This window comes from Salvelinus fontinalis, chromosome 38, assembly GCF_029448725.1.
Source record: "Salvelinus fontinalis isolate EN_2023a chromosome 38, ASM2944872v1, whole genome shotgun sequence".
Classification (NCBI taxonomy): domain Eukaryota; kingdom Metazoa; phylum Chordata; class Actinopteri; order Salmoniformes; family Salmonidae; genus Salvelinus; species Salvelinus fontinalis.
This window is the reverse complement of record NC_074702.1, coordinates 2,238,815-2,254,813: the sequence shown is the minus strand read 5'-3', so window position 1 is coordinate 2,254,813 and position 15,999 is coordinate 2,238,815. Positions and strand designations below refer to the sequence as shown.

The window sequence follows — 15,999 nt, the reverse complement described above, 5'->3', positions numbered from 1 at the left end:
ATGAAAGTGGGAAAAAACCAACAAATGAAATAAATAAATCCTAATGTTTTATATGGCTCTATATGATGAAGGATCTGTATTGCTGAGGTCTGTAACGTCCTGTGTTCCAGTGCCCGATGACGTCTTCGCCCCCGATTTCATCTGGAGAGGCTCCTATGAGTATAAGAGTCAGAAACAACCGATGACTTTGACAATCACTAGTTTCAACAGCAGCACGGGAATAGTGAACGTGACGCTAAGCGACAGCAACATGGAATTCCTGCTGTCTGGTAAGTTATTTATCATGTCACCGTTTTTCTGCTTTTAGTTGTTGTTGTTGATACATTTATGTTGTGGCTGTGTCTCACCGTATTAATCAGTTTACTGTCAGAAATATAATTGGTTGAAAAGAGATCTGTTGTTATCTATGCTGACTCCTCTTTCCTCTCCTCTCCCCTCCTCTCATATCTCCCTTCCCTCTCCTCTCCTTTTCCCTCCCTCCCCTCCCCTCCTCTCCTATCCCCTCCCCTTCCCTCTCCTCTCCTCTCCTCTCCTCTCCTCTCCTTTTCCCTTCCCTTCCCTCCTCTCATATCTCCCTCCCCTCCCTTCCTCTCCTATCCCCTCCCCTATCTCCCTTCCCTCCTCTCCTCTCCTATCCCCTCCCCTATCTCCCTTCCCTCCTCTCATATCTCCCTCCCCTTCCCTTCCCTTCCCTCTCCTATCCCCTCCTATCCCCTCCTCTCCTATCCCCTTCCCTTCCCTCTCCCCTCCTCTCCCCTCCTCTCCTATCCCCTTCCTTTCCCTCTTCCCTCCTCTCCCCTCCTCTCCTAACCCCTTCCCTTCCCTCTCCCCTCCTCTCCTATCCCCTTCCCTTCCCTCTCCCCTCCTCTCCCCTCCTCTCCTCTCCTCTCCTCTCATCTCCCCTCCCCTCCTCTCCCCTCCCCTTCCCTTCCCTCTCCCCTCCCCTTCCCTCTCCCCTCCTCTCCTCTCATCTCCCCTCCTCTCCCCTTCCCTCCCCTCCCCTCCTCTCTCCTCTCCCATCTCCCTTCCCTCTCCTCTCCTCTCCTTTTCCCTCCCCTCCCCTCCCCTCATATCTCCCTCTTTTCCCTCCCCTCCTCTCCCCTCATATCTCCCTCTTTTCCCTCCCCTCCCCTCCCCTCATATCTCCCTCCCTTCCCTCTCCCCTCTTCTCCTCTCATCTCTCCTCCCCTCCTCTCTCCTCTCCTCTAGGAGTGTATAAGAACCGCGAGGCCAGGTTAATGCTCCTGCTGTACCATATGAAAGCCCTGGCCCACAGCACGTATAGCCGGGTTACCGAGGAGACCTGGGCTATGGATGGTTTTGTAAGTACCCTGGAATACACTAGAGTCAGGTATACTGGGGAGGCCGTCAACTCTATTAAAACTATGGAATACCTTCAGTGTGTTACTTTCTACCATGGTTTTCACCATGGTAACATTTACAAAAATATTCATTCAACAACTCTGATGTTGCAAATTGTTTTTATGTTTAAAATCTCTGTGATATTGTATTGAACAGTTAGTATACTGACTATGTTTATACGTTTCAACTCTCTGTGATATTGTATTGAATAGTTAGTATACTGACTATGTTTATGTGTTTAAACTCTCTGTGATATTGTATTGAATAGTTAGTATACTGACTATGTTTATGTGTTTAAAATCTCTGTGATATTGTATTGAATAGTTAGTATACTGACTATGTTTATGTGTTTAAAATCTCTGTGATATTGTATTGAACAGTTAGTATATTGACTATGTTTATACGTTTCAACTCTCTGTGATATTGTATTGAACAGTACGGCAGACAGACAGTAACATGGTAGGACTGTACGGCAGACAGACAGTAACATGGTAGGACTGTACGGCAGACAAAGAGACAGTAACATGGTAGGACTGTACGGCAGACAGACAGACAGTAACATGGAATGACTGTACGGCAGACAGACAGTAACATGGTAGGACTGTACGACAGACAGACAGTAACATGGTAGGACTGTACGGCAGACGGACAGTAACATGGAATGACTGTACGGCAGACAGACAGTAACATGGTAGTACTGTACGGCAGACAGACAGACAGTAACATGGTAGGACTGTACGGCAGACAGACAGTAACATGGTAGGACTGTACGGCAGACAGACAGACAGTAACATGGTAGGACTGTATGGCAGACAGACAGACAGTAACATGGTAGGACTGTACGGCAGACAGACAGTAACATGGTAGGACTGTACGGCAGACAGACAGTAACATGGTAGGACTGTACGGCAGACAGACAGACAGTAACATGGTAGGACTGTACGTCAGACAGACAGTAACATGGTAGGACTGTACGGCAGACAGACAGACAGTAACATGGTAGGACTGTACGGCAGACCGACCGCTTATAAGGAGTTATTGACAGAAGATATCAGTAACTCAGTCATTTCAAAGAGATGGGTTTTACATGTCTGAACAAAGTAGAAGTTCACTGTTTGTCTTTTATCTCCTGTGAAAGGTCTCAGCTGAGCCTGACGGTGGCAGTTATGTATTCCAAGGCTTCATACAGGGGAAAGACTATGGACAGTTCGGGCTGCAGAGACTAGGTAGGTAGGATTTACAACGAGGCTTCATACAGGGGGAAGACTATGGACAGTTCGGGCTGCAGAGACTAGGTAGGTAGGATTTACAACGAGGCTTCATACAGGGGAAAGACTATGGACAGTTCGGGCTGCAGAGACTAGGTAGGTAGGATTTACAACGAGGCTTCATACAGGGGAAAGACTATGGACAGTTCGGGCTGCAGAGACTAGGTAGGTAGGATTTACAACGAGGCTTCATACAGGGGGAAGACTATGGACCGTTCGGGCTGCAGAGACTAGGTAGGTAGGATTTAGAACGAGGCTTCATACAGGGGGAAGACTATGGACAGTTTGGGCTGCAGAGACTAGGTAGGTAGGATTTACAACGAGGCTTCATACAGGGGGAAGACTATGGACCGTTTGGGCTGCAGAGACTAGGTAGGTAGGATTTAGAACTACTCGATCTTATCACAACAATTACACATTTGACGATTGTAACCACCAACATTGTGTTGTCATCCTCTTCCTCTTCTTCCTCCTCCTCTTCCTCCTCTGTCTCTTCCTCTTCTTCCTCCTCTTCTTCCTCCTCCTCTTCCTCCTCTTCCTCCTCCTCCTCCTCCCTCCTCCTCTTCCTCCTCTGTCTCTTCCTCTTCTTCCTCCTCTTCTTCCTCCTCCTCTTCCTCCTCTTCTTCCTCCTCTTCCTCCTCCTCCTCCTCCTCCTCCTCTTCCTCCTCCTCTTCCTCCTCTGTCTCTTCCTCTTCCTCCTCTTCTTCATCTTCTTCCTCCTCTTCTTCCTCCTCCTCTTCCTCCTCCTCTTCCTCCTCTGTCTCTTCCTCTTCCTCCTCTTCTTCCTCTTCTTCCTCCTCCTCTTCCTCCTCCTCTTCCTCCTCCTCCTCCTCTTCCTCCTCCTCTTCCTCCTCTGTCTCTTCCTCTTCCTCCTCTTCTTCCTCTTCTTCCTCCTCCTCTTCCTCCTCCTCTTCCTCCTCTGTCTCTTCCTCTTCCTCCTCTTCTTCCTCTTCTTCCTCCTCCTCTTCCTCCTCCTCTTCCTCCTCCTCCTCCTCCTCCTCTTCCTCCTCCTCTTCCTCCTCTGTCTCTTCCTCTTCCTCCTCTTCTTCCTCTTCTTCCTCCTCTTCTTCCTCCTCCTCTTCCTCCTCTTCTTCCTCTTCCTCCTCCTCTTCCTCCTCCTCTTCCTCCTCCTCCTGCTCCTGGTTTCTTCCCCATGTAGGTATGAAGGTGAGAGAGATCAACATCACAACTGCAGGTCCTCCTCATGTCACCAACAGTAGCTCTATGGCCATAGCCATCCTGGTACCTTTCTTTGGTCTCGTGTTGGCAGGCCTGGGATTCTATCTCTACAAACAACGGTACGTAGTTTCGGTAACCCAATCAGAATAATACACGCCACTTAGCAGAGGCTTCTCTCCCACGCCACACAGTGCAGTGAGTGTACAGCGAGCCACACGGGACCACGTCTTGTTAATATTAGCTTGGTTGTGTAAAGAGAAGTGGAACATATTTCTGTTTCCACCGTTCGTAGTGAAGTTCTTGACATTGAGAAGTGGTTGATGCTTTGAAAAACAGCCGCTGTACAGTAGATTGATGGAGTAGTATTGTCTCACTGACAGATGTGTGTGTGTGTGTGTGTGTGTGTGTGTGTGTGTGTGTGTGTGTGTGTGTGTGTGTGTGTGTGTGTGTGTGTGTGTGTGTGTGTGTGTGTGTGTGTGTGTGTGTGTGTGTGTGTGTGTGTGTGTGTGTGTGTGTGTGTGTGTGTGTGTGTGTGTGTGTGTGTGTGTGTACTCTGTATTGTAGGAAAACAGATCAGACTCAGTACACCGGCTGTTCAGTCCACGAGAACAACAACGGCCAGGCGACGTATGAGAACCCCATGTACGACACCAACACCAAGTCTGCGGAGGGGAAAGTGGTTCGCTTCGACCCCGACCTCAACACCGTATGCACTGTGGTTTGAAGATGTGCGTGTGTGCCAAACGCACCGGGGTTTGACGATGGTGTTGATGGTTTTTGCCGAACAGAAAGCTCGTTCAGAAATGCCGGGCTGGTGTGATGCAACACTCTGCACCGTGGTTTATTGATGGTGTTTGACGTGTGCGACGGACGGAATTTGCTCGAGAGTTCTTTTGGTTTTTCAAAAATTGATGTCTTGTCTTTATAATATCTCTCTGCAAGGAGTTTCTGAAGACGGCACGGCCTCGGAAACAGCGAAGCAAAGCACACCTTCAGGAACAATAGTTGTGTGTGTATGGATGATGGATGGGTGAGTCAGCAAGCAGTGTTCAAATGAGACTGTCCTCTTTTAAAAAAATACATCTTCACCTGATTGGTGAAGTTATTCCTAAACTACACTCTGAGAGTGATGCTATGTGAACAATGCCCGTCATGTTGGTACACAGAGTTGTTTACGCTCCAGTCAACGCAAACAATGGAGCGTCGTTAAGGCAACCAAATGGAACACTAGTCTTTTCCATTTTGTAGTTCTCAGACCTGGGTTCAAGTACTATTCAATTTCCTTTGGCCTTTGTTCTAGTCTGCCTCGGAGTGCCAGAGAGGTAGAGGGGGTTTGTTCTAGTCTGCCTCGGAGTGCCAGAGAGGTGGAGGGGGTTTGTTCTAGTCTGCCTCGGAGTGCCAGAGAGGTGGAGGGGGTTTGTTCTATGCTGCCTCGGAGTGCCAGAGAGGTGGAGGGGGTTTGTTCTAGTCTGCCTCGGAGTGCCAGAGAGGTGGAGGGGGTTTGTTCTAGTCTGCCTCGGAGTGCCAGAGAGGTGGAGGGGGTTTGTTCTAGTCTGCCTCGGAGTGCCAGAGAGGTGGAGGGGGTTTGTTCTAGTCTGCCTCGGAGTGCCAGAGAGGTGGAGGGGGTTTGTTCTAGTCTGCCTCGGAGTGCCAGAGAGGTGGAGGGGGTTTGTTCTAGTCTGCCTCGGAGTGCCAGAGAGGTGGAGGGGGTTTGTTCTAGTCTGCCTCGGAGTGCCAGAGAGATGGAGGGGGTTTGTTCTAGTCTGCCTCGGAGTGCCAGAGAGGTGGAGGGGGTTTGTTCTAGTCTGCCTCGGAGTGCCAGAGAGGTGGAGGGGGTTTGTTCTAGTCTGCCTCGGAGTGCCAGAGAGGTGAAGGGGGTTTGTTCTAGTCTGCCTCGGAGTGCCAGAGAGGTGGAGGGGGTTTGTTCTAGTCTGCCTCGGAGTGCCAGAGAGGTGAAGGGGGTTTGTTCTAGTCTGCCTCGGAGTGCCAGAGAGGTGGAGGGCGTTTGTTCTAGTCTGCCTCGGAGTGCCAGAGAGGTGGAGGGGGTTTGTTCAAGTCTGCCTCGGAGTGCCAGAGAGGTGAAGGGGGTTTGTTCTAGTCTGCCTCGGAGTGCCAGAGAGGTGGAGGGGGTTTGTTCTAGTCTGCCTCGGAGTGCCAGAGAGGTGGAGGGGGTTTGTTCTAGTCTGCCTCGGAGTGCCAGAGAGGTGGAGGGGGTTTGTTCTAGTCTGCCTCGGAGTGCCAGAGAGGTGGAGGGGGTTTGTTCTAGTCTGCCTCGGAGTGCCAGAGAGGTGAAGGGGGTTTGTTCTAGTCTGCCTCGGAGTGCCAGAGAGGTGGAGGGGGTTTGTTCTAGTCTGCCTCGGAGTGCCAGAGAGATGGAGGGGGTTTGTTCTAGTCTGCCTCGGAGTGCCAGAGAGGTGGAGGGGGTTTGTTCTAGTCTGCCTCGGAGTGCCAGAGAGGTGGAGGGGGTTTGTTCTAGTCTGCCTCGGAGTGCCAGAGAGGTGAAGGGGGGTTGTTCTAGTCTGCCTCGGAGTGCCAGAGAGGTGGAGGGGGTTTGTTCTAGTCTGCCTCGGAGTGCCAGAGAGATGAAGGGGGTTTGTTCTAGTCTGCCTCGGAGTGCCAGAGAGGTGGAGGGGGTTTGTTCTAGTCTGCCTCGGAGTGCCAGAGAGGTGAAGGGGGTTTGTTCTAGTCTGCCTCGGAGTGCCAGAGAGGTGGAGGGGGTTTGTTCTAGTCTGCCTCGGAGTGCCAGAGAGGTGGAGGGGGTTTGTTCTAGTCTGCCTCGGAGTGCCAGAGAGGTGAAGGGGGTTTGTTCTAGTCTGCCTCGGAGTGCCAGAGAGGTGGAGGGGGTTTGTTCTAGTCTGCCTCGGAGTGCCAGAGAGGTGAAGGGGGTTTGTTCTAGTCTGCCTCGGAGTGCCAGAGAGGTGGAGGGGGTTTGTTCTATGCTGCCTCGGAGTGCCAGAGAGGTGAAGGGGGTTTGTTCTAGTCTGCCTCGGAGTGCCAGAGAGGTGGAGGGGGTTTGTTCTAGTCTGCCTCGGAGTGCCAGAGAGGTGGAGGGGGTTTGTTCTAGTCTGCCTCGGAGTGCCAGAGAGGTGAAGGGGATTTGCTCTAGTCTGCCTCGGAGTGCCAGAGAGGTGAAGGGGGTTTGTTCTAGTCTGCCTCGGAGTGCCAGAGAGGTGGAGGGGGTTTGTTCTAGTCTGCCTCGGAGTGCCAGAGAGATGGAGGGGGTTTGTTCTAGTCTGCCTCGGAGTGCCAGAGAGGTGGAGGGGGTTTGCTCTAGTCTGCCTCGGAGTGCCAGAGAGGTGAAGGGGGTTTGTTCTAGTCTGCCTCGGAGTGCCAGAGAGGTGGAGGGGGTTTGTTCTAGTCTGCCTCGGAGTGCCAGAGAGGTGAAGGGGGTTTGTTCTAGTCTGCCTCGGAGTGCCAGAGAGGTGGAGGGGGTTTGTTCTAGTCTGCCTCGGTGTGCCAGAGAGGTGGAGGGGGTTTGTTCTAGTCTGCCTCGGAGTGCCAGAGAGGTGAAGGGGGTTTGTTCTAGTCTGCCTCGGAGTGCCAGAGAGGTGGAGGGGGTTTGTTCTATGATACCTCGGAGTGCCAGAGAGGTGGAGGGGGTTTGTTCTAGTCTGCCTCGGAGTGCCAGAGAGGTGGAGGGGGTTTGTTCTAGTCTGCCTCGGAGTGCCAGAGAGGTGGAGGGGGTTTGTTCTAGTCTGCCTCGGAGTGCCAGAGAGATGGAGGGGTTTTGTTCTAGTCTGCCTCGGAGTGCCAGAGAGATGGAGGGGGTTTGTTCTAGTCGGCCTCGGAGTGCCAGAGAGGTGGAGGGGGTTTGTTCTAGTCTGCCTCGGAGTGCCAGAGAGGTGAAGGGTTTTTTTTCTAGTCTGCCTCGGAGTGCCAGAGAGGTGGAGGGGGTTTGTTCTAGTCTGCCTCGGAGTGCCAGAGAGGTGGAGGGGGTTTGTTCTAGTCTGCCTCGGAGTGCCAGAGAGGTGAAGGGGGTTTGTTCTAGTCTGCCTCGGAGTGCCAGAGAGGTGGAGGGGGTTTGTTCTAGTCTGCCTCGGAGTGCCAGAGAGGTGGAGGGGGTTTGTTCTAGTCTGCCTCGGAGTGCCAGAGAGGTGGAGGGGGTTTGTTCTAGTCTGCCTCGGAGTGCCAGAGAGGTGGAGGGGGTTTGTTCTAGTCTGCCTCGGAGTGCCAGAGAGGTGGAGGGGGTTTGTTCTAGTCTGCCTCGGAGTGCCAGAGAGGTGAAGGGGGTTTGTTCTAGTCTGCCTCGGAGTGCCAGAGAGGTGGAGGGGGTTTGTTCTAGTCTGCCTCGGAGTGCCAGAGAGGTGGAGTGGGTTTGTTCTAGTCTGCCTCGGAGTGCCAGAGAGGTGGAGGGGGTTTGGTCTTGTCTGCCTCGGAATGCCAGAGAGGTGGAGGGGGTTTGTTCTAGTCTGCCTCGGAGTGCCAGAGAGGTGGAGGGGGTTTGTTCTAGTCTGCCTCGGAGTGCCAGAGAGGTGGAGGGGGTTTGTTCTAGTCTGCCTCGGAGTGCCAGAGAGGTGGAGGGGGTTTGTTCTAGTCTGCCTCGGAGTGCCAGAGAGGTGGAGGGGGTTTGTTCTAGTCTGCCTCGGAGTGCCAGAGAGGTGGAGGGGGTTTGTTCTAGTCTGCCTCGGAGTGCCAGAGAGATGGAGGGGGTTTGTTCTAGTCTGCCTCGGAGTGCCAGAGAGGTGGAGGGGGTTTGTTCTAGTCTGCCTCGGAGTGCCAGAGAGGTGGAGGGGGTTTGTTCTAGTCTGCCTCGGAGTGCCAGAGAGGTGGAGGGGGTTTGTTCTAGTCTGCCTCGGAGTGCCAGAGAGGTGGAGGGGGTTTGTTCTAGTCTGCCTCGGAGTGCCAGAGAGGTGGAGGGGGTTTGTTCTAGTCTGCCTCGGAGTGCCAGAGAGATGGAGAGGGTTTGTTCTAGTCTGCCTCGGAGTGCCAGAGAGGTGAAGGGGCTTTGTCCTTTTGCGACTATTCTTTTTTGGTTCAATTGCGACAAATAAGCTCAATAAAGGCCAAACGATGTATTTTAAATGATATTGATCGATTGATTTGATTTGATTTTAAAGGACATATTTAAAATACATATAGAGTTGACTCATTCGTCTGATCACAACAATACAATACAAATGTATCAAACCTTACTTGAACCCAGGTCTGTCTGCTAGTTTTGTTTTTTTCCAGTAGTAGTATGTATCCCCTCTCTCTGCATGGCTAGGTTTAAATCTGGTTTAAATCTGGTTTAAATCTGGTTTAAATCTGATTTAAATCTGATTTAAGAACGTGTCTCAGACTTCAGGCCTCAATCAGATCAACCGTTAACCGGCGATACCAGACACTCACATCGCTGATGTTTTAGCGATGTCGGAGGTGGAACTACTGTTGGAGCTGTCAAATCGGTGAGCAGCTGCTCTTGTGATTATTGTCACGAAGCCACACCCCGCCCCACTCGCGTTAGAAGTTCAGACCGTGAAAGTGTAGGTTATTTATAGAAATTATAAAAATCATCAAACTAAATAATGAGGATTTCTATCAGCCTAATCGAGGTGTGGATTATATCTCACATTTTAGTGTTCGAACTTAAACAAGGCTGCATTGGATATCTCTTAATGAGACTCTGTGCAGCCAATGACAAGGTGTAATGCCGGGAGCCGCTTGTAGAGTTGACAGCTCTAAAGCACTTCCTCCTCAGACATATCAAAACATCAGCTACGAGGATGTTGGCTAAAGCGAATCTGATTGGAAGGTAAGAGTTCCTCTCAGCGTGAGTCGATCAAAGTGATCTGCTCATTTCCCACCCTGTGTGATGTCAGAGAGAGAGGCGGGGAAACAAGAAAGGCTGTCTCGCTCTTTGAATACTGTTCTATACTGCCAGTGTATGTAATATCAATGTACTGGATGCACTCTAACGCCAATGATACTTAAGATTGGATGTGTTATCTGTCTACCCTGACTGAGAACTGAATGATGTGTTATCTGTCTACCCTGACTGAGAACTGAACGATGTGTTATCTGTCTACCCTGACTGAGAACTGAATGATGTGTTATCTGTCTACCCTGACTGAGAACTGAACGATGTGTTATCTGTCTACCCTGACTGAGAACTGAATGATGTGTTATCTGTCTACCCTGACTGAGAACTGAATGATGTGTTATCTGTCTACCCTGACTGAGAACTGAACGATGTGTTATCTGTCTACCCTGACTGAGAACTGAATGATGTGTTATCTGTCTACCCTGACTGAGAACTGAACGATGTGTTATCTGTCTACCCTGACTGAGAACTGAACGATGTGTTATCTGTCTACCCTGACTGAGAACTGAATGATGTGGTATCTGTCTACCCTGACTGAGAACTGAACGATGTGGTATCTGTCTACCCTGACTGAGAACTGAACGATGTGTTATCTGTCTACCCTGACTGAGAACTGAACGATGTGGTATCTGTCTACCCTGACTGAGAACTGAATGATGTGTTATCTGTCTACCCTGACTGAGAACTGAAGGATGTGTCTCTACCCTGACTGAGAACTGAATGATGTGGTATCTGTCTACCCTGACTGAGAACTGAATGATGTGGTATCTGTCTACCCTGACTGAGAACTGAATGATGTGGTATCTGTCTACCCTGACTGAGAACTGAAGGATGTATCATGTCTCTACCCTGACTGAGAACTGAATGATGTGTTATCTGTCTACCCTGACTGAGAACTGAAGGATGTGGTATCTGTCTACCCTGACTGAGAACTGAAGGATGTGTTATCTGTCTACCCTGACTGAGAACTGAATGATGTGGTATCTGTCTACCCTGACTGAGAACTGAACGATGTATCATGTCTCTACCCTGACTGAGAACTGAAGGATGTGTCACGTGTCTACCCTGACTGAGAACTGAATGATGTGGTATCTGTCTACCCTGACTGAGAACTGAATGATGTGTTATCTGTCTACCCTGACTGAGAACTGAAGGATGTGTCTCTACCCTGACTGAGAACTGAACGATGTGGTATCTGTCTACCCTGACTGAGAACTGAACGATGTGTTATCTGTCTACCCTGACTGAGAACTGAATGATGTGTTATCTGTCTACCCTGACTGAGAACTGAATGATGTGTTATCTGTCTACCCTGACTGAGAACTGAATGATGTGGTATCTGTCTACCCTGACTGAGAACTGAATGATGTGTTATCTGTCTACCCTGACTGAGAACTGAATGATGTGGTATCTGTCTACCCTGACTGAGAACTGAACGATGTGTTATCTGTCTACCCTGACTGAGAACTGAATGATGTGTTATCTGTCTACCCTGACTGAGAACTGAAGGATGTGTCTACCCTGACTGAGAACTGAATGATGTGTTATCTGTCTACCCTGACTGAGAACTGAAGGATGTGTTATCTGTCTACCCTGACTGAGAACTGAAGGATGTGTTATCTGTCTACCCTGACTGAGAACTGAATGATGTGTTATCTGTCTACCCTGACTGAGAACTGAATGATGTGTTATCTGTCTACCCTGACTGAGAACTGAACGATGTATCATGTCTCTACCCTGACTGAGAACTGAAGGATGTGGTATCTGTCTACCCTGACTGAGAACTGAATGATGTGTCTCTACCCTGACTGAGAACTGAACGATGTGTTATCTGTCTACCCTGACTGAGAACTGAAGGATGTGTTATCTGTCTACCCTGACTGAGAACTGAAGGATGTGGTATCTGTCTACCCTGACTGAGAACTGAATGATGTGTTATCTGTCTACCCTGACTGAGAACTGAATGATGTGGTATCTGTCTACCCTGACTGAGAACTGAACGATGTATCATGTCTCTACCCTGACTGAGAACTGAAGGATGTGTCACGTGTCTACCCTGACTGAGAACTGAATGATGTGTTATCTGTCTACCCTGACTGAGAACTGAATGATGTGGTATCTGTCTACCCTGACTGAGAACTGAAGGATGTGTTATCTGTCTACCCTGACTGAGAACTGAATGATGTGTTATCTGTCTTCCCTGACTGAGAACTGAAGGATGTGTCTCTACCCTGACTGAGAACTTAAGGATGTCTGTCTACCCTGACTGAGAACTGAACGATGTGGTATCTGTCTACCCTGACTGAGAACTGAAGGATGTGTCTCTACCCTGACTGAGAACTTAAGGATGTCTGTCTACCCTGACTGAGAACTGAAGGATGTGGTATCTGTCTACCCTGACTGAGAACTGAACGATGTGGTATCTGTCTACCCTGACTGAGAACTGAATGATGTGTTATCTGTCTACCCTGACTGAGAACTGAAGGATGTGGTATCTGTCTACCCTGACTGAGAACTGAATGATGTGTCATGTCTCTACCCTGACTGAGAACTGAAGGATGTGTTATCTGTCTACCCTGACTGAGAACTGAATGATGTGTTATCTGTCTACCCTGACTGAGAACTGAAGGATGTGTCTCTACCCTGACTGAGAACTTAAGGAGGTCTGTCTACCCTGACTGAGAACTGAATGATGTGTTATCTGTCTACCCTGACTGAGAACTGAACGATGTGGTATCTGTCTACCCTGACTGAGAACTGAATGATGTGTCACATCTCTACCCTGACTGAGAACTGAATGATGTGTTATCTGTCTACCCTGACTGAGAACTGAAGGATGTGGTATCTGTCTACCCTGACTGAGAACTGAACGATGTGGTATCTGTCTACCCTGACTGAGAACTGAACGATGTGGTATCTGTCTACCCTGACTGAGAACTGAACGATGTGGTATCTGTCTACCCTGACTGAGAACTGAATGATGTGTTATCTGTCTACCCTGACTGAGAACTGAAGGATGTGGTATCTGTCTACCCTGACTGAGAACTGAACGATGTGGTATCTGTCTACCCTGACTGAGAACTGAACGATGTGGTATCTGTCTACCCTGACTGAGAACTGAACGATGTGTTATCTGTCTACCCTGACTGAGAACTGAATGATGTGTCATGTCTCTACCCTGACTGAGAACTGAACGATGTGGTATCTGTCTACCCTGACTGAGAACTGAACGATCTGTTATCTGTCTACCCTGACTGAGAACTGAATGATGTGTCATGTCTCTACCCTGACTGAGAACTGAACGATGTGGTATCTGTCTACCCTGACTGAGAACTGAATGATGTGGTATCTGTCTACCCTGACTGAGAACTGAAGGATGTATCATGTCTCTACCCTGACTGAGAACTGAAGGATGTGTTATCTGTCTACCCTGACTGAGAACTGAATGATGTGTCACATCTCTACCCTGACTGAGAACTGAATGATGTGGTATCTGTCTACCCTGACTGAGAACTGAAGGATGTGTTATCTGTCTACCCTGACTGAGAACTGAATGATGTGTCACATCTCTACCCTGACTGAGAACTGAATGATGTGGTATCTGTCTACCCTGACTGAGAACTGAACGATGTGTTATCTGTCTACCCTGACTGAGAACTGAGGGAGAAATGTTATCATCGAACTACAGTATTTTCTTTGTGTGATGGAGAGAACATGAATTTCCTTTTTTCTGAGTTGAGTTTTTTGGGGGGGGGATGTTTGAGGTAGGTGTGTATCCTCTAGCCCAGGGGTGTCAAACTCATTCCACGGAGGGCCTAGTGTCTGCAGGTTTTTGGTTTATCTTTTCAATAAAGCCCTACACAACCAGGTGTGGGGAGTTCCTAACTAATTAGTGATGTTAATTCATCAATCAAGTATAAGGGAGGAGCGAAAACCCGCAGACACTCGGCCCCCCGTGGAATGAGTTTGACACCTGTGGGCTAGCCAATGAGTCTGAGAGAGTTACTGCACATGCTGTACATGTTGCTCTGTGTCTGTCCCATGGATGTTGACTGGAATAAATGGCTGTTTGTTTTTACTGTAACAGGACACTCTTACAGTAAAAAGGCTCCAAAAGGCTTCTTCGGCTGTTCTTCTACACGAAAACCCCCCCCAAAAATCCCAAAAGGCTTCTTCGGCTGTTCTTCTACACGAAAACCCCCCCCAAAAATCCCAAAAGGCTTCTTCGGCTGTTCTTCTACACGAAAATCCCCCCAAAAAATCCCAAAAGGCTTCTGCAAAGTGTTCTCCTACGGGGACAGCCAAAGAACCCTTCTGTATTCTAGATCGCAACTTTTGTTTCTCTTTTAAAGAGTCTAGGATCATCGGCCTCCCATTCACATTCCTGTATATTTGCCATTGTCGTCAAAATCTCATCGTTTTTACGTGCCAGTTTCGTCATAACGGAATAAGGAACACTGTAAAATCATTAAATAAATCCTGACAGTGCCTTGTCAAATATTAATATTGTATAGGCATAGTGTTGAAGAAACCAGGATTATAATGCCATCAGTAACAGTGTGTAAATCATCTGTCTTTTATGGAGGGGTGGTAGGGGCTGATTTTAGCATGATTCCCAAATGGCACCCTATTCCCTATATAGTGCCCTACTTTTGCCCAGAACTCTGTTGGGGCCCTGTTCAAATGTAGTGCACTACATAGGGAATAGGGTGCCATACTGGGACGTTGATTTACTGTATTTTCTGTCAGCGTTGCTCACGTTGAAGAGAACATACTGAACGCAGCTCGTACTTGTGCATGTCTGCCAAAGATGATCACGTCGTAGTAGAGCATTGCTGCTGTAGGTGTTTCTACCGTGTGTATCTTATCTTGTCATTGCAGTAACATTTAGTTTTTTTTTTTTTGTACATTTATACAGTTTTGGTACTTGATGGCATTCTCTTTGGCAAATGTCTTTTGTTTTATCAATATGTAATATCACAATCTCACAATTTCTTATTGACAACATCGGAAAAATGCATCTGGTATATATTGAAACTTTGTTTAAATCTGGTATATATTGAAACTTTGTCTTAAAGTCAAAGACTTCAAACAAGTTTAGAATGCAATTCACTGTACAAATCGGTAACTAGATTACAATGCTATTCACTGTACAAATCGGTAACTAGATTAGAATGCTATTCACTGTACAAATCGGTAACTAGTTTAGAATGCAATTCACTGTATAAATCAGTAACTAGATTAGAATGCTATTCACTGTATAAATCAGTACTAATCCTAATATAAAACAAATTCAGAGCCAATGAAGATGTATATATATATTCAAATCTTTCGTAAAGAGATATATTTTTATGCAATTAAAGCATTTGTAAGTTATTGAATATGTTGTGTACATTTCCATATGTAAATGTCATGTAAGATTTACAACAAAAAAATGTTTTGTATTTTTTCTTTATTGCCAGTGTATAAATCCTTAATTTATATATAAAACATTTCAACTATAAAGCTTTGTCGTCGCCATTTTGTTTGTAAGGGGATGTATTGGGATGGTGGACAAACACAGTATTTTTTGCAATTGACCGCCAACAGATACTCTCAAAACGTGTCACCTTGATCTGTTTTTGTAAAACCATTTCAGCAAACTAGCAAATTAGCAACTAGCAATTAGCTTTTCTGTTTAGTCTAGCGATTTAGCTTCTCTATTAAGTCTAGCAGTTAGCTTCTGTTTAGTCTAGCAGTTAGCTTCTGTTTAGTCTAGCAGTTAGCTTCTGTTTAGTCTAGCAGTTAGCTTCTGTTTAGTCTAGCAGTTAGCTTCTGTTTAGTCTAGCAGTTAGCTTATGTTTAGTCTAGCAGGTAGCTTCTGTTTAGACTAGCAGTTAGCTTCTGTTTAGACTAGCAGTTAGCTTCTCTTTAGTCTAGCAGTTAGCTTCTGTTTAGACTAGCAGTTAGCTTCTCTTTAGATTAGCAGTTAGCTTCTCTTTAGATTAGCAGTTAGTTTCTGTTTAGCCTAGCAGTTAGCTTCTGTTTAGACTAGCAGTTAGCTTCTGTTTAGACTAGCAGTTAGCTTCTGTTTAGACTAGCAGTTAGCTTCTGTTTAGACTAGCAGTTAGCTTCTGTTTAGACTAGCAGTTAGCTTCTGTTTAGACTAGCAGTTAGCTTCTCTTTAGTCTAGCAGTTAGCTTCTGTTTAGACTAGCAGTTAGCTTCTCTTTAGATTAGCAGTTAGCTTCTCTTTAGATTAGCAGTTAGTTTCTGTTTAGCCTAGCAGTTAGCTTCTGTTTAGACTAGCAGTTAGCTTCTGTTTAGACTAGCAGTTAGCTTCTGTTTAGACTAGCAGTTAGCTTCTGTTTAGACTAGCAGGTGGCTTCTGTTTAGACTAGCAGTTAGC

General features: G+C 47.7%; 2 protein-coding genes across 3 annotated transcripts in view; both read left to right on the top strand.

Moving 5' to 3' along the window:
• Nucleotides 1–3,277, top strand: part of LOC129837093 (CUB and sushi domain-containing protein 3-like) — a 5,528-nt gene extending 2,251 nt beyond the window's left edge. The window contains exons 3-5 of the mRNA XM_055903010.1: nt 111–269; nt 1,210–1,322; nt 2,501–3,277. Coding sequence (XP_055758985.1) covers nt 111–269; nt 1,210–1,322; nt 2,501–2,596 — 368 coding nt within the window. The 3' untranslated portion in view covers nt 2,597–3,277. The remainder of the gene's footprint in view (nt 1–110; nt 270–1,209; nt 1,323–2,500) is intronic.
• On the top strand, nt 2,845–15,117 carry LOC129837460 (uncharacterized). 2 transcript variants are annotated; one of them, XM_055903629.1, is made up of 3 exons: nt 2,845–2,864; nt 3,790–3,928; nt 4,374–15,117. In XM_055903629.1, exon 3 carries the CDS (start codon nt 5,234–5,236, stop codon nt 8,798–8,800), a length of 3,567 nt encoding a protein of 1,188 aa, XP_055759604.1. In that variant the 5' UTR covers nt 2,845–2,864; nt 3,790–3,928; nt 4,374–5,233; the 3' UTR covers nt 8,801–15,117. The 2 variants fall into 2 exon arrangements, with proteins under 2 accessions (XP_055759604.1, XP_055759602.1); XM_055903627.1 differs by lacking the exon at nt 2,845–2,864 and having other exon boundaries at nt 3,436–3,928.
• The last annotated feature ends 882 nt before the right edge of the window (nt 15,118–15,999 follow it).

What these genes read in the sequence shown, in the direction of transcription:
- LOC129837460 (XM_055903629.1), top strand. Translation starts at nt 5,234, where the DNA reads ATGCTGCCTCGGAGTGCCAGAGAGGTGGAGGGGGTTTGTTCTAGTCTG.